At 38.8% G+C, this 18,839-nt stretch overlaps 1 protein-coding gene across 2 annotated transcripts in view; it reads left to right on the forward strand.

Moving 5' to 3' along the window:
• Satb2 (SATB homeobox 2) overlaps window positions 1-18,839 on the forward strand; it is a 173,344-nt gene that overhangs the window by 75,999 nt on the left and 78,506 nt on the right. For both annotated transcript variants that reach the window (XM_076931897.1, XM_034499047.2), the window contains exon 5: window positions 751-853. In XM_076931897.1, coding sequence (XP_076788012.1) covers window positions 751-853 — 103 coding nt within the window. The remainder of the gene's footprint in view (window positions 1-750; window positions 854-18,839) is intronic.

Genomic DNA, 18,839 nt, shown 5'->3' on the forward strand with positions numbered 1-18,839 from the left:
GCATAATTACAATGTAAAATTCCCAGTGCAGAATCAGCCTATGCCCCCTTGCTTGTTTTTCTAACCTCAGGAACAAACAGATCTGAGGCAAGAGGGAAGGAAGCACCACAACAGTCATGAGTTTGAGTGCTCAGAAAGTTTTAGCTTTAATTCGGTTTTTTGGTTGAAACACAGCAGAAGTGTTGTTAGGTTTGGTTTCCCTTGATCGAAAATAGCACTGTTAAGTTTCTCATTTGGTGAATTTTCACACAAGTGATAATCACACGTTTCTATAAATTATATTAATTTAACTTATTTCCCTAAACGTTGTTCTGCAGTGTGTAGCACGGATGTTCTCAGATTCTTGGCTCTGTAAGCTTGTTGCAGTTGGAAGAGGAACAGAGACATCTGAAAAGCATTATCTGGATTGCTGGTGCTGGTGCATCTGATGTCACCTTGTGCTCTAGCTCAGCAGCCTGGCCGTCTCTCCTTCAGCATTTAGTCTGTGTGCCCTGATCTCTCCATCTTTGACAGTACTCTAGGATTGGCTTTTGTTTTAGAAAGCATTGTTATTGTACAAGTATACTTAAGGGATAGTGAATTCTGGTCACCCTGTTTTGCTATTAAATCATTTCATTTGTAGAGGGGTCATAGCTTTAAGTTTAAAAGACAAAGGAAACCTGTATGGGCTGCATACAATGTGTCCCTTCTGGTCGCTAAAATAAGATATTCATGTATCTGGGAACTAACTCATTTCTCCCTTCTTTTCAGAGTATGATTTCATCCATTGTAAATAGCACATACTATGCCAATGTGTCAGCAACCAAGTGCCAGGAGTTTGGGAGATGGTACAAAAAATATAAGAAGATAAAAGGTAATCTTGGTTTTCTTAATTTTAAAACTATGTGTAGACTCTCAGGTAATGAGTTATTAGTTCTTTGCTACACACACACACACACACATATATGTATACACACACACACACATATATATATATGTATATACACACACACACATATATATATGTATATACACACACACACATATATATATGTATGTGTGTGCATACATACACATACATACATACATTCATACATAAGTATTTTTGAAGGTAAGATTCTTAATATTTCTATCATAAAATTCAACCCTTAATTTAGGAAGGGTTGTAAATAAGTATTAGGACCACAAAAGAATTTTTAGCATAATTTATCAACTTTGTAGTTTTCTCCAGTGATTCCCTGTAAAGACCAAAAATCTATTAGGATGGAAATTTAAAAGTTTTATTCCATGTTACATAACACCTAGGATTTGACTACTGATTAACAAGTTGGAATGAGTGTCAGAGCATCTGGAAAGCTTTGGTTAGAAACAGAGTTTTGATGTGTTTGTTTAGTAGAGACAAACCATGAATAGTACACCCACCACCAGGTTTCTGTGGTTTGGCAAGTTTGAACTCAGATCTGGTCTTCAACTTACTAATTACATGAGCTTGGTCAAATTATTTTATTTCACCAAGATTCAATATCTTCATTTAAAAATTAGAAATGAAAGTATCTAGCTCAGTGGTTCTGAACTTTCCTAATGCTACCACCCTTTAATAGTTTCTCATGTTGTGGTGACCCCCAACCCCATACGATTATCTTCATTACTACCTTATAACTGTAATTTTTCTACTGTTATGAATCATAATGTAAATACCTGATACACAGGATGTCTGGTCAACCCACAGTTAAGAACCATTGGTCTAGCTAGATCCTTTAGTAACTGTGAGGACTAAACAAGATAAGATTAACACAGAATTACTTCTGAATAACTAGTAGTTAAGACATACTACCACCACTATACTACTAGTACTAATAAATAGAAGTAGTAGGACCAGAAATTATTTATTACATATGAAATTATATGTAGTCTTGAGAACACAGTTTATTTTATATAACAAGTAACATGCTATTTAGATCATCTAAATATATTAGTGTTGTTTTATCTTTACAAACGTGTTAACATAAAAGTCCTTTATTCTGTCTGATTCAGACAGATGTCACTAGTCTTTGAGGAGATTTGGGGTATTTTTTGCGACACTGACGTTTGAGAGCTGCTCCAGTCTATAGTCTGCAAGACTGGCTTTATGATGGTGTTCACAGTCTTGCCAACAGCTCACGGCCCCCATTCAAGGGCCACGTGATGATCTGCTGGGTAGGTAGAAGTGAAGGATGAATTGTGTTTTATTACTTGCAGGCTTTCTCAGGGGAGACAGGGTATGTATCAAAGCAATACTTCTGGCTATTGAGTGTCTGAGAGCTTGTTTACAAGATCGCCCTTGAGCAAATGAGTTTTCGGATGCATCAGCCACACAATTTAGATCAAGAAAAAGGGAGAGCATTTTATGCTAAATATACAACTTAAAGGGAAGCAAAAATGTTGAGCTATCCAGAAGTTAAGTGTACTGCAAACTGAATTAAAATCAATTTCTTTTTAACATATTCTCAAATTCTTTAAGCCCTTTTGATTCTCGTAGGGTATTTGTTTTTCAATATTAATATTCCCATGTAAGAGAAGCTAAATAACTCCTCATTATGTGGTGTGAGTGTGTGGCTCAGAAGGCTTTCTTTTCTCTAAGTGTTGTCTACAAGTTTTCTTTTTTAAATTGGGTTGTTAAAATGCTTGAATGTCTAAAAAAAATCTTTTGACTAAAAAAAAAAAATCAAAAAAATCATGTAGCTTCAAGGTCCTTTGCTGATCACATTACCTGCTGTGTAAGTAAAAGGAAGAGCGTGTGTTCTTTTATATGCTAGACTATAATTCAGCTTCTGGAAGCTTGGGAACTCTAGTCTAGTGAAGTCACAACCTGTGTGTGTGTGTGTGTGTGTGTGTGTGTGTGTGTGTGTCTGTTTATATATGTGTTGTCATCTTTTTTAGAGATTCAATTCTTTAAACTGTTTTTTTTTTTCAAGATAGTAAATGCACAGTTAAGTCTTTAAGTGCCATAAAAGCAGATTAAGGCCTTGACTTCATTCAGTAGGTCAAGGATCTACACCTGAAGAGGCTGTCAGACACTGTGTACACATATTCGAAGAACTAGTCATTGCTGCTGGCAAGTGTGTGTGTATCTGTGTGTGTGTGTGTGTGTGTGTGTGTGTGTGTGTGTGTCAGTAGGAGGAAAAAAAGGAAGGTTAAGGTCTGTGTGAAGTAAACACAAGCTGCCATCAAACAGTTCAAGTGTGTTGATTCATCAGCCCAGGGAATGGGAGGAACAACAGAGAATGCATGGCAGGTATAATGGTGTGCAGAAAACCACCACCAAGAGTTCATTTTATTAACTTTCTACCCTCAGGAAACAGAAGTGTCAGGCCTAGCTGGTTCTTCTCATTTGACAGAGGCTTCTCACTAAGGATGGGTATTGTAGGAGATTCCTGTCTAGATCTATTTCTCATGGAAGTGTCATGGTTTGGTTTCTAACATTTGCTGGTGACTATGCCTTTTCAAAATGTACAGAAGTAATGTTATTCAAATCTGGAAGTCTGTACCAGCCAGAGCAAACCAGTACTTTCGGCTTCTTCCTGAGAAGGCACAAGTCTAAGAGGCACATACCTCCCTGTCATCTCACCGAGTTACCAGTATGCATTTACCATGGCTTATGTTAGCTGCAGAAGGAAATTTGCAGCCAGCTTACCGATGTCCCAAACAAAATGCAGGCTCTATCCTTAAATATGTTTCCTATTATCTGCTAATGTCTGTTTTAATAAAACAGTGGGAACTAAATGGTTGCTTCTTAATCAAAACCATGATTTCCTAAACATAAGCTATGTGATTCTGTTACAAATTGCCACATCTAGATCTCCCAGGTCAATTCTTTTTTTTCTATTCTCATAGAAAGAAATAAACAGTAAAATAATTATATACTCTAAAGATCAAAGCAAAATAAGAGTCAAACCTGGCAAAAATAAGAGTCTACTGGAAAGATTAAAAAAGAGCGAGCGAGAGAGAAAGATCAGATGGCAAATTCTATAGTTAATGCTTAAATAAATATGAGAAAAAGGAACAATCAATAATTTGATATCATTAAAAACAGATGTAAAAACTATAGACAAATGGAATTGTCTAACTTTTGAAGTAAACATTTTAATGTGCATTTTTTTAAAATTTGTTGTTGCTGTATCTAAACTATTTACACTTACTCTTTAAAAAGTCCTAAATTGGTTTGGTTTAGCTTGTTGACTTTATTTTCCCCACTGATCACAAAAGACCTTGCTCTGTTTACCTTTTTGCTTCAATTTCAAAGACAATCAAGGTTGACAAGGACATATTTGAGTTAACATTACCATTACTTTAGGAGCAATGGGAAAACAGTTTGTATACACTAGTTTCAGTGTCCTACCATGAACCTTGTCCCAGGACTCTCTGCTCCTAAGGAAGTGGGTGGCATGTTAGGTTGCTCTGTACCTCTTTTTAAAACTTGCCATTTGCCTTGCCCTGTCTAGGCTAGATTTTCAAGAGCACTCAACTCCTCTGTGTAAGGAACTTGTTGTACTTTTATCCAAAAGGAAAGCAAACAGCCATTCAGTATTTAGGTGTTATACTAGTGTAGGCAGAGAGATAATTCATAGCTACCTATACATGCTCAGGCTCCTGTATAATAATTTTCAAGGCTTGGGGCTTTACTCCATGGATATCATCTTTATAGTTGTTTTATAAAAAGTTAGCTTTTTGTCCAACTGTTTTTTTGTTAAGAACTCCAGGTATGAACTTACCTCATAATTTTTATGAAGCCATGTGGCAGTTGTATTTGCAGTGCAACTGATTCCGTTCTCACATGTTAACTGGGCACATAGGAATGGTGAGGAGGGGGCCGACTAAGGCCCTCACATCGGTTCTGAATGGGTCCTTGATTAGTAAATTCAAATAGCTTAATATCTAAAATATTAACTATCTTTGCTGGGATTCATCTCAAATATTTAATATGTCTCAAAAAATGGGGGGTCACTTAAAGTTCATACAAATACTGGTGGCTATGACAAAATTATTTATGTCATAGAATAATACCACCAGAATGAATGGACCAAACCCTGTATTTTGGTTAGGGTTGAAAATCAGCCCCATCACTTTCCTCAATCATTGCTCAAAACACTCTGATTGCTAGTTTTCGTAATTTTATTTGTTTATTTGAGTCTATTTAGAAAAATATTACAAAGCTGGAAGAAAAGATTTTTAAAACCAGTGTTACTTCCTTGAGTCTGGTTGATTCTAGTAATCAGTATTTTATCTGATCCTGTCTAATCTACTCTTGCAAGATCAAACGTCCAGGCCAGCAAGCAGATAGTAAACAAAGCACGTGAAGGGTTTCAGTAAACACAAAGATTAGATGTTGAATGAAAATTAAACTCCTTGAACTAGTCCTCTGTACTAAAGTGGTTAAGTGGGTTGTGATTAAAAGAAATAAGTAATTATGATCATTATAGCTGAAATGATATAATGTTACCACATTTAAAGCACCTCTTGTACCCAAAAATGATTGTGTCATTTACAAAGTGGTGCCTCAGAGTTGAATAGAGGAATCAGTGTCTCCTGACCTGGTTCCTTAAGGCGCCCCTTGCTTTGCCACTGTGGTATAGGCGGTCAGGACAATGCCTTTAATCAGCTCTCTGTCCTCATGCCTCTGCTGCTGTTTAACTCTGATGAGGTGAAAGGAACTTAGTTTTGTCTACCTGATTCTTCTGAGTTATAAAAAGAATTTGCTTTCACCTTCATGTCTAAATAAAGGTCCCTTGCAAGGAAGCCTATATTATCCCTTTTTGAAAGTAATGCCAACATCAGGTCCTTTGAATTTTAGATAAATATTGGGTTCATGAGACTAGAAGCAGCACTCGGATAGCACGCCATTTCCATCTTGCTGGTTTTCAGGCTTCTTGAAGAGCCTTGTGTACTTTTGCTGTGACCACTGCTGATGTGTATGTCTCAGTCACCTTGGCCACTCGCCAGTTCAGTCAGACGTGTATTGGTAGTGTCAGAAAGCAGAAAAATGGCGTGTGAGGGGTGTTCTGGGTGCTTTGCCCTCATAAGCTAATTCCTTCCTTGGATCTCTTGAGACTCATTTTAGCAGAAGGTAGCTGCTTACTTTTGGCCTGGATGTATTTATTTATGAGTGTTTAAAGAGCTATAAATAATTGTTCTTAATAACATAATTGATAGAGTAAAAGAAACAAACTTCTCTGCTATTTAGTTCCTTTTAAAATGAATTTTTAAAAACATAGGTTTCTGTTTTCTCAGCTACCAATTTTCTATTTATCTATCATCAATCTTATCTTTCATCCATCTGTCCATCCATCTATCATCCATCCACCCATCACCCATCCATCCATCCATCCATCCATCCATCCATCCTGGATAGTTACAATCTAACAAAAGACTTAGTTCCTTGTTCCTAAAAGTCTGTAATATATACAAATCAGTTAATAGTACAACATGTGTTTTAACCTTTATAAATGAGTTTGAGCATCTCTTTTATCTAGCTGGGAGGATTCTAATGGTAGGACTGTCACAGGGACCATTACATAGGTGTTCTGTGCCCAAAAGAAAGAATTTTTAAAAAGAAACGAAGAGTTTAAGTCATAACTAGATAGATACTGTGATTAATTAAATATTTCAAGAATGCTTATCACAGTCCCTCTGCAATGGTGATGTCCACAAGTAATGTGTGAGATATGGGTTCTACTTCCATGCCTGTTGCCTCAGACTGGCCATGGAAGGGACCCTTGAAGTATGTCTGGACCTATACAGTAATGTTAGTAGGTAATGGGGTAGAATACAGAGAAAGGTCCTGCACTTTGCCTGCTGAGTGACAGTCATGGTTTGCAGAAAGCAGGAATGGGGGAGGTGGATCATGGGTGTTAGAACAATCAGTTTTTCAGGGAGGAGAAGGAAGATAGTTTTAGGTGCCTACATATGGTGAGGACAGATCAGGATGAATGAAGTGGTGTAAGGAGCATGGCATGTTTAGAATTGTTCCCCGTGTCTAAAATGGCAGTCTATTCATCACAACCCCATAATGGCTAGGACTTTGGTCATCCTGTCAGCTTGCTGCCAGTGTAACAAAACCCAAAGATAATGAACTTATAAAGGAAAGTTTCTGTCTTGGCTCACAATTTTGTGAGTTTTAATTCAAGATCATTTGGTCCATCAGTGACATGTCAGCTGTAGTCATTGCAGGGGCATGTGGCATGGAACTTCCCACTATGTGGCCAGGAAGTGAGGAAGACAGAAAGGGGAAGGGGATTGAGGAAACACCACAGCGGGGTGATCTAAAGACATCCTATGGGGCTCCACTTCCTGAAGCTCTGCCTTCCGAATAGCACTGCTTTAGGGAATTGCTTTGGCCACCAGTACTCATGCCTTTGAGGAAATTTGAGATTCAAACTGTGGCAGTCCATGAACAAGAAGAGAGAATGGTGTGGCATTGCATTGGGGTGGTGTCAGATACTGCTGATGACAGAAATTTGGGGACCATTTATATGGGTGGCATTTGTCTTATAACTTGGGCATTATGACTGGGAAAATAAATCTCACATATTATGGGACTTTAGAAGCCAAGATGTAACAGTTTGAGGACCACCGAAGGTTTTTCAGCAAAAATATAATGTAATAAAAATGGTTTTAAAATATTCTTCCAGAGAGCTGAGTATGGCAAGTCAGGCTTAAAGTTCTGCCAGGTGTGTGAATGGTAGGAGTGAGGAGAGTGTAAGGAGAAGGCATGGCTCACTCACCTTGAAGTAACAGGATCATATTGAATCTATAATGGTAATCTGTGAGTATGAAGGTGACAGACAAGAGGCATGACACCTGGGGTTTGTGTGGCAGTGGTGAAAAGACAGGAAACCACCAACCTGAGTGGCAGAGAGTCAGTAAGGCGTGGTGAGAGTAGATAGGAGGATGGGAAAGGAATTAAGTCAGCATCTAACCTTTGAATTTAGTGGCTCTTGGTGGTTTTGACAGAAATAGGAAATCCTGACTGAAGAGAAATTTGTTGATACCTAAGCTGACAAAAATTAGTTAGTTCGCTAGAAATGTCAGTGGGCCAGTCAAGATGAGGAGCCAGTGAACTCAGGACAGAGCTAGAGAATAATTAGTGGAGACAGTTTTTTGGTCTTGATAGCTCAAGGAAGAAGAGGAGCCTGAAGGAGCTTCCTCCTCCTCTTCCTCCTCCTCCTTCTTCTTATTCCTCTCCCCCTCCCCCTTCCCCTCCTTTTCCTCTTCTTCTCCCACTTCTTTTCTACAGTAATTTTTTTATCTTTTAAAAGAAAACTATAGTTACATCCCCCCTTTCCTGTCCTTTCTCCAACCTCTACCATAAACATATTCTTACTATTTCTTAAATATATGGCTTCCTTTTGTTTCTTTTATTTTGTACACATGCATGTACACACACACACACACACACACACACACACACCACTCCTGCTAAGTCTGTTTAATGTTACTTGTATGTTTTCAGAGCTGACCACTTGGTATTGAATAGTCAATTTGGGAGCTCCTCCCTAAGGAAGACTATTTCTTCTGTTCTTGGAATTTCTCAACTTCTTAGAGTTCTTTGTCTAGAGTCAGGCACCATGAGATTTCCCCTTCCACATGTAAGTGTCTGTGGTCTGTGTTCAGGTAGCCATGTTGGTAGGATTTCATTGGGTGTAGTTTCCCTGACATTTTTAGGAGACAAAATTTCTCATCAGATTTATCATTCCTCTGGCTTTTCCTGCCTTCCCAGCCCTCTTCCTTAACGTCCTGTGAGCCCTAGGTACAGGAGTCTCATTGTTGGATGTATCTGTTGGAGTTGTACCATATAGTCAGTCAGTTATTCTCTGTATTTTTGCCATTTTTCTGTAATGGTATCTGTCTGTTGGAAAGAAAAATTTATTTTATAAGGGGTGAGAGCTACACTATCTGTGTGTACCAGAACAAACCTGTTAGTAATTATTCTGGTTTTGTAAGTGGCAGTTATAGGTTTTCCATCTATGTCCTCACTAACCCCAGATAGTTGTCTCGGTTTCCAGTACCAGGTGTAATTTCCTGCTTGTTGAGTTGATTGTAAGTTTAACTAGAGATCTGTTGGTTACCACTGAGATATGTGTGATAGTGCAGTACCCAGGGTTAATGTGCCAGGTTGGTCATTGTTATGATTCTTAGGCATAAGCTTCATGGCACCTTCTAGTACTATGAAAGCTAGTTGTCAGGGAGAAGGCTTTCAAGTTACATCTAGCTCAGGTCCTCTGGGTTTTGTGTCTGAAGTGCATGGTGTATTCAACAATAGGGACTTATTTTCAGCCTCTTGGCAACCAAGGGTCACAGTAATTGCTGATAGAAATTTGGCAGTCTCTTGGGCAGTGGTACAGAAGAAGAAAAGGGTGAGGGAGATATGAATAGGTGAGAGTTTAGGGAATAGGGAGGAGATGCCACTGAAGTGTCAGTAAGGTGGCAGAAGGAGTGGCTAGTGGGAGGCAGCACTGATGTACAGGGAGTTACTTTCCAGCTTGCGGGAGACCGCCTAAGAAGGGGTGAATAACTAGGTAACACAGGTGGAAGATGATGAGTGAAGGGGGCTTGCTTGTTTTAAGTATGATTGATACCTAGAAAAAGGAGAACTGAGCCTGTAAGAGGTGGGACTCAATAGTCAGGTAACGATTTCCCTTGAAAGAGACATGTGGTCTTATAAGCCTGGGGGAAGTACCTGTGGTGGGGGAGAGCAAAGAATGAGCTGCTATGGCAATGTGGTAGGTTAGAGTTCATGCCTACGAATCAGTAGTTAGAGTGGGGGCTTAGGGAGGACACCAGAAATAGATGCTGTCCTTTGTGGTACAGAATGAGGGAGTGGCAGAGAGTTGAACTGAGAACATCATGGCTAAGGGTGTACAAGAAAGCAGGCCTCATGAAGGTTCAGGGGTCTCCACTGCAGTCCCGTTTGAGAGTTTTCTTAGTGTCTGATTCCATTTGTCCTGCCCAGAATCAAAGTCATATAATGAGAAATAAATAGAGCCCCAGTGGTGGAAAGATGTACACTCAGAGGTTTTATATCCAGACCAGGAAATGCTCAGCTCCTTTGAGCGCTTATGTGGTTGTAGGGGAAACCAGCATGTGACAATCAGAGACCTTCTTTGGTTTCTTGATCAATCGCACAAGATTGCCGCCTAACCAGGTGATTCCTCAAGGGATTCACAAGGTCAAACATGGAGATGCACTTGAGCTCCTCACTTGCTGGAAGCTCTTACCTACAAGTGCTCTGTAAGATTCCAGTGCTAAAGTCTCCTTGCCTCATGGGAGATGGTTCTTCAGCTTGCTCTACTGATGCTGACCTTCATTCTGCCTTTCGCATGAACTTGACTTTATCTGAGTCCCTGAAGGAATTTCCGTGAATCTAGAGCAGTGGTTCTCAACCTTCCTCAACACCCTGACCCTTTAACACAGTTCTTCTTGTGATGATCCCCAACCATAAAATTGTTTTTGTTGTTAACTCATAACTATAATTTTGATACTGTTATAAATCTTAATATAAATATCTGATATGCAACCTCCAAAGGAGTTCCAACCCACAGGCTGAGAACCACTAATCTAGAGTTACCTAGAATATAGGTCCTAGATTTTGGTTTATCCTTCTTCTAGGACAAAAAAAAAAAAAAAAAAAAAAAAAAAAAAAAAAAAAAAAAAAAAAAAAAAAAAGAAAGCTCTTTAAAAAAAAAAAAAAAACATTGCAGACAAAGAAGGAAAAGGTCATGGGCACACATCCTGTATTCTCTTCAGTCTGTGGAGCATGAGGTGTTGTATATTATAAGGACTTCATATTAATAAGGTGGAATATAGATCAACTTACTTGAATTCACATACTTAGAGTTTTGTCTTGGCAGGTATTATATTGCAATCAGCCTTAATTTTTATGTTAATCTCTCAGTTGAGTAAAAGAAAGACAGGAATTTTGTTTAATTCAAATAGCTAATATCCTTAGGAAGCTAATACTCTTAAAATAATCCTTTTCTTTCCTATTAATTTGTTATTGAACCAAAGAGTTAATAATTGTCAATTCTTCTGAGAAGAATAATTACAACTTTACTAACTATAAATTGGGAATTGTTCACACAAAGAGAAATACTTCTTTGAAGTTTTTTTACAGCTAGTTTACTATTTTTCCAAAAAATAATGGCTTATAGCATTTATGATTCCTACAGTCAGGGAGACTGGTCTTTTTAAAAGAATGGATCAGGAGTGATTGTCTCCTTGATGATCCTTTTATAATAGGTTGAATTAAAGAATTAATATAAATGGAGTGCTAAATGGGAGAGGCAGACTCTAAATATTAATGTTAAGTTCTGCAAGTGTGGCTTTTTTTTTTTTTTTTTTTCATCTTGTGATGAATTTTCTTTAAAATGATAGCCTAGATTTTAGATTCAGGAGTGTAGGCATCGTTAGAAGTGAGCAGTTTTCATCTACACTTAGAGGACATTTGAAATGATTGATGTTATCAAACTGCTTGGAGCCAGGGCAATTGCATTACCAGAGAGTGGGGCTGTGGGGCAGTAAAGTGGACAGTGGTCACTTTTTCCATGGAGCTTAATAGATCCCGTGAGCTTTCATTGCCAGGGAAACAGAGGTGTCCATATCCCAGTTGCTTTATAATGAATGCCTAGGTTCTATAGATCTTAATATGATGGGGAAAGGAAGCTGATAATAAGTGGAAAATACACCTAAGAAAACCAGTCACAGGATATTATCACAATGCCGGCTGGTACTCCTTCACTTGTGGGGCTGTTTTATTGGGAGTTAACAAGTTGGCTCTGAATGTCTTGCTTTAGGCAGAGACTTTGCAAGCAAATTCCCAACCCAGAGACAACGTCTCTGTAACAAATTTAGAGAAAGAAAAAACTTGTAGGTTTGGTAGACGTAAGAGACTTAGTGCCCCTATGCCCACATGCCTCTGCCCTTTGGCTCTTTCAGTCTGCTAAATCTTTTCTTTGATTATGTTTTGTGAACTCTAGTTGTTTGTTTCAAGGGTGTGGGACTTGTAGCTGATAGATGCAGGCCTCATTGTGTCTGTGTTGAATGAACTGAAACTGACTTTCAAATAATAAATTGACTTTTATTTATAGTGATTGACCAGAAGACAATAAATCAGAAATACTTCATAGATGGGCATATTCAATATAGTCCCATGGGATGCTGTTTTATTTCGTTATGTTTACATTTTTAAGACCTAACATACAGCCAAAGACTTCAGGGGGACAGTGGAATTGCTAATGTGTATTCCAGCTCAGAGAGAGGAGCCAAAATAAATACAGGATTTAACCATACGTAATTATCATTTTGGAGGGCCAAAACTGTTGACTGATTGCCCACTTCATGACATTCAGTTCGACATGAATTCACTCTGATTGCTTGGGACCTTAAGGTATTTGTTAACATGTCATGTACATGCAACACGTTTAATTTACTGTTCTGCTGTTTCAACTAAACACCTTTACCTTCTACATACAAAATTTACCAATGGGACTCATTTTTTTCCCTCCCTGGGTCACATCCCTCATTGAGTGGGTGGGATTCTAAGCTGATGACATTTACATTGTAGTAAAGTTCTTTTGGCTGCAAGAAAAATAAAATAAGGGGGTTATAATCATGTATTTTTTACTACTAGTGAGCAGATGAATTGCCAATGAAAATAGACATTGAAAGGAATTTTTATTATTAAATAGAAAGACACTTTTTAGTGTCTTTGGCTGGTACTCTAAACATCTATGTATACCAAGTGGTTAATTTATCTGGAGCAGAAAAAAAAAGATGTATTTTTTTTAAAGTTAAAATCATTTGGTACTGTATATCTAAGGACTGGCGTAATTCTTGGCATGCAATAATTAATAAATATTTTCATCTGAACTGAAACAAACAAGAAAACATAAATAACTATTCATTAAAGATTAGCTGATTCAATTATTGTTTCACCTTTTCTTGATTGAATTATTCAAGCTGTGTCACCTCAGAAGGATTTGCATAGCACATTGTGGAGAGACAGCAAACAGGGCCCTTGCTACTCACATAACTCACCCAGCCACCAAGTCACACATGCAAATACTTGTCACAAGCATTGTGTGCACACTTGTATATACTTTCAAACGCAGGATTGGCACAAGAGGGTTGATCGGTTCAGATTCTAACCCTAACACCAGTAATGAGTGTGTGCCAACCCAGGCACTGTAGCTCCGGCAGCACACCATGGGCACCAGGAGTCTGGAAAAATCACTTTTCAATTTCACTAACCTTTCTACTTTTGCATTTTTTCCTTCCTTCCTTCCTTCCTTCCTTCCTTCCTTCCTTCCTTCCTTCCTTCCTTCCTTCCTGTTTTCCTCCCTTCCTCTCTTTTTTCCTTCCTTTCTTCTCTTCTGTTCTTTTTTTTTTTTTTTTTTTTTTGAGACAGGGTTTCTCTGTGTAATAGCCCTGATTGTTCTGGACTTACTTTGTAGACCAGGTTGGCTTCAAACTTACAGAGAGTGCTAAGAGTACTGGAATTAAAGGTGTGTATGCCCAACCTACTTTTGGATTCTCTGAGCTTCAGCTTCCTAAATGAGCTGTTTATATCTGGGTCACACCATTTTGGAAATTAAACAACAGGGTTGAGATCTGGATTATGCCATAGCTATAGTGTAGATGGCAGGCTTGCCTCAGCTATGATGTAGGTGGCAGGCTTGCTGGTACCTAAGATACTAACACAGTTTTCAAGAGTTGCCTTGGCTTTACAGATAAGAAAATTTCTGAGCTAAGGCATCTTGTTTCTGAATGAAACTTATCAAGGAACCAGCAAGATGGTGTAGTGGATAAGGGCACTTGATGCCAAACTTGAGGATCCGAGATTAGTCTTCAGGAACCACACGGTACAACCAGAGAACTGACAAGTTGTCCTTTGACTTCCACACACACATGCCTTGCTGTCCTCCAAGTCAATAAGTAAATCCAATAATTAAAAGAAAAAGAGAAACCCATCAAAGACCACTTGTGAAACATTGAGGCAATGAGCCCATCACTGCAAGTTAAGCAGAGAAGGTGGGGGAGGGGAACCCAACACAACAAAGACACATTTTTATTGCCTACATGATTTTTAAATTTTACTTGTGATTTTAGAACCAATAGCTCCTATTTGGAATATTTTCTGCATCTGAACAGCTATTTGACCTTGAACACGTTTTCTAACTTATTTCTTAATAAGATCATTGTCTATATTATTGCTGTTGGGGTTTGGGATGATGGATCAGAGAACTTGAGGTAAAGGTTTGGAATGGTGCTTGCTAATGTTATCTCTGTTTTATACTCAGACTTTGGGTAGCAATTTAAAATGATTGATTTGGTTGGCCATGCCCATATTGGGGTGCCCAAGACAAAACTAAACCCATGTCTGTCTTACCTCTCTAGAATTGCTTGCAGGGAGGAACTGAGGGTTTAAAGAAGGGTGTCTGTCTCTTTGCTTTTTCCTTGTATTCTTTTACCCGGGTTTTCCAAATGAGGTCCTGGGGAATTCTAGAGTGTTATCTTATTAAGGAATCCATTAGCACTCACTCATGCTAATCTGTTTACATTTGCATAAGCATCTTAATGGCTTAAAGAAAAATCCACAGGCCAGACATTCTGGAAGTTTCTCAGTGCAAAGCCTTTTACCCAGTTTGCTGCTTTTCACCCATTATAACTATGGATGAATTCCAGGGGTGATTTCACAAAGCAACTGTGTTAGCTCTGCATTAAAACACTGGTCAAATTCTGGTCTCATATTCATGGTAACTCTTCTGCCTCAGCCTCCTGAGTGCTGGGATTGCAGGTCTAAATCACCATGTTTAGAGAATTAGAATATCTATAATTTCCTTCCTAGTCTATTAAAAAGGAAGAAAAAAACAACAACAAAAACCCAAGCCATTGACCAATTATTTTTGAGAATACTCTAGGGTGCCGTCCGTCCATCTGTTAGTTGATATAGCATAAATACAAGTAAAGCAGATTTATTGCTTCTCATGTGAAGATGTGAAACTTACATGTATTTGTATTGCATTTCTATAAAATTTATTGTTTTAAAAATTTACATTTATCCTTGTGTGCATGGGTGTACAATGTGGTGGCAATCATTTATCTACCATGTAGACCCAGGGGACTGAACTCATATTGTCAGGCTCAGAGGCAGGCACCCTGACCCACCAAGCCTTCTAACCAGCCCTATAAACTTGGTTACGTAATTGTGGGTTTTATCATTTCATCCACTGTCTATCTTTCCACCTCCCCATTCAAAGGTTTGAGTATGAACTTGCTGTTAAGAGGCAGGGTCTTTCACTGTACAGGCCGGCTTTGCTGTACAGCTGTGCATGACCCTGGACTTCTGCGCTTCACATTCCCACTTTCCAAGAGCTTGGATTACAGGTGTGCACCAGCACCACTCCCAGCTCAGCATATGAATGGTTAATGCTCATTTGGAGAAACTGAGTACTAATATATGTGTCATGGGCACATGATTCTATTTGATAGTGAATTAAACTGAAGGAATTAATTTTCAAAATTGATATGCTGTGACAATTATGAAAACAAAAGAACAAGAGAGGTTCTTTAGGTAATCTTTTGAGAGACATAAGACATTGGTTAGCATGTCCTAATTTTAAAAAAATGTGGACTAAGAAGGTTTATGTGTTAATCACATTATATAAATATTTTCTGAAATTTATATTAATTTAACAAAAATCTTAATAATATTGAGATTCTAAATTTTACTCCCTTTTCTTAAGATAGCCTGGAAAAATGGCCCCGAGCCTAAGAACACCGGCTATTCTGCTAGAGGACCCAGGTTTCATTCCTGGCACCCATAGGGTAACTAACAATGGTCTGAAACTCCAGTTCCAGGGCATCCAAAGGCCTCTTCTGGCCTCTGTAGGCACCAGGCATTCATAAGGTACACAGAGATAAATGCAGGCAAACACTCATATACATGACATAAAAATAAGTCTTTATTTATTTGGGATAAGAAATATTTCGTTGAATTTGTGTGCTATAATGTGGGACAATGTCATTTTTTCACAGTTTCTATCAATGTGAAATAAAATTTAATTTTGGCTTTAAAAAAAAATAAGTCTTTAAAAATATGAAACAACAACAACAAAAAAGAATTAGGTCCATGGATTTTTCTATTTGTTGAAGTACCCCAGCCAATAAAATATATTATTCAGTGTATTCTTCTTGAATATAGCTTTTAAACACCAGCTTCAATCAGTGTTTCTTCATAATATAATGATCAATGAAAATAAAACTAAAGGGAAATTTTGAATTTTTACATAAATTTAAAATATAATTACAGTTCAGTAAAATCATAGCTTTTCTCTTAGGGATTAGTGAAGAACAGAGTTTAGCAACCACATTTAATATGACTGCAAGAGCTAACACCAGCAAATCCAAGCACGGATTATACGACATCCTCATCTTAAACTCATACTAAGATGCTTCAGAGCAGAGATGACATGGCATATTGGTTCTCGGGTTTAGGCTACTCACAGATCATTAGAATCTCGACACGTGTAAGAGCCCTAAGAGGTTCTGACTCAGTACCCACAACTATTACTAACCGTCTTCCAATGAGTCATGTATACTAAAGGATCTCAGTTGGACTATCTGCTAAGCCACAGACCTGAACTGTGTGTCTGGCACAATTGTGTGTAGATGTTGAGAGGCATTAGCTCCAACACTCTTCATCACCCTGGCTCACTGCAGGAAACACTTATTTTACATATGAAAAGTTCCAGCACAGAGAAGTGGTCACACACCTGCCAAATTGCTGTGATAGGATTCAATCCTGGCGTGTGGCTTTGAAGTCTCTGTTTGAAGCCAGTATACCACGCCACAGTCATCTGGAAAGATTTTATATAAATTTCAATAAAGTGATTCAGGTGCCAGGATACTGGCATATAAACACGTGTGCTCTCCCTTCTCCCTCTCCACATATATGTATATACATATATGCACACACACATACACACACACACACATATATTCTCTATGAATAATATATGTAAATATTTTCTAATAATCTTTTATATACTTTAACCCATCATTAAGCCAGAAAACTATTTGTTGATGTCCCTGTACCAATTAAAAGTGGACTCTCAAGCCTGGCAGTGGTGGTGCATGCCTTTAATCCCAGCATTTGGGAGGTAGAGGCAGGAAGATCTCTTTGAGTTCAAGGCCAGCCTGGTCTACAGAACGAGTTCCAGGACATCTAGGGCTACCCAGAGAAACCCTGTCTTAAAAGAAAAAGGAAAAAAAAAAAATAAGGTCAATTTCTGGCTATATTCTCTGGCTATATGATACAGTTTCTTGGAATAAAGCCGTAACTAGGGGACCAATGTCTTCTGCTGATAATGTGGATAAACTCCGGAGAGCATATCCTCTTGTGCCCTGAGGGAGAAGTCAGTGCTGAGGACTTTGTAAGGCTTCTGCAGCCCCTGGGCTGTAACATTGTTAAGGTGATGTTCAGTCACTGTTCACTGTTACACTCATGTTCAGTCGCACTGGGCCCTGCTCTACAGTTCTCCTCTGGGATCTCTGGGCTCTCAGAAACTGGAGAGGACCTCAGGTCTGATTTCTAAGCTAGAAGGCTTCTGGCCATGGGGCTGTGGGAGTGAGGAAAACCTTTGGCCCACTGCACAGCAGTTCCACAAGTCTGATCATGCCTGGGACCTCGAAGCCACTTTACCCTCCAGCGCGTCCCTTCAGTGCCTGGGCTCCACACTGCCCTACTCACTGTGAATGCTGCTGCAGCTCTGACTTCCAATCTCAGAAGCACTCATGTTTTAATGTCTCCCGAGTATTTTCTGCTGTGGATGCATTCACCACGGTCAGAGGCCACATTGCTTTCTGTCCTCACTTCCTTCAGGGTTTCTGTTCTACTGATGAGCTTCACAAGGACTCTCTGAACCTTATAGACAAAACAGTGGTATTCAGTCAGCTTAAGACAACATGAAGTGAATAGGCAGAAACGGAAAGATGCAGTGTGAATTTCAAATCACTTAGAAAGCAGGCGGAGGAAAAGGAAAAGAAATGTGGCAAAGTAGGAAGGAAGAGAAGATGTGGGGCAGGAACGAGAGGGGGGAAAGAAACGACAATTTCCCAGGCTCCATTTTCAGATGGAGTCTACCCTATTCTCCTTTAAAGCGTTTGCATATCTTGTTACATTGACTTAAGAGGCTAAAAGTACACTTTGATGTTCACTTTTGAGTAGCAGCTAGGACTGGGAGGGATAGGTCCAGAGTTGCATCCCCAGGAAGCCACTCCCTTCCCCACTCTGAAAAAAAAAAAAAAAAAGTAGCCCCTGGAACTAATGGGGGCGGGGACTCTTCAAAGAGGACAGTCTGTGCAAAGTCACTGCTTACACCATTTGCATCCTTGGTTGATGGCAGCAGAAGTGACTGCTGATGTGCCTGTGACTCTCATCTTGTCGATTTTGATCTTTAGAGGTAAAGAACCTGGATTTTATTGATAATGCTATCAAGGGGCTGATAAACACAAGAGTATCTTTAGTAATTGACAAGATTTAAAAAGAAAAAAATGGCAACCATACAGGCAGGATTTAATTATCAGATGTTTGTCTTGTAGTTTGAAAATGAATCTAATTACCAACACATAGAGTCATGAGGTAAGAATTAGTAGTTTTCATGAAAGTCAGAAGAAAAGAAGAAAACACCCAGCTTGCATCGTGGATAGATTTTCTGCCCCTCCGCAGCGACCCTTCCCCAGTTAGCCATGGCCAGTACTGATGCCTGCAACCCCCCTCATTACTGGATAAATGATACTGGCACATCTCTAACATGCTCCCATCA

The sequence above is a fragment of the Arvicanthis niloticus genome, chromosome 3, assembly GCF_011762505.2.
Source record: "Arvicanthis niloticus isolate mArvNil1 chromosome 3, mArvNil1.pat.X, whole genome shotgun sequence".
NCBI classification, from domain to species: domain Eukaryota; kingdom Metazoa; phylum Chordata; class Mammalia; order Rodentia; family Muridae; genus Arvicanthis; species Arvicanthis niloticus.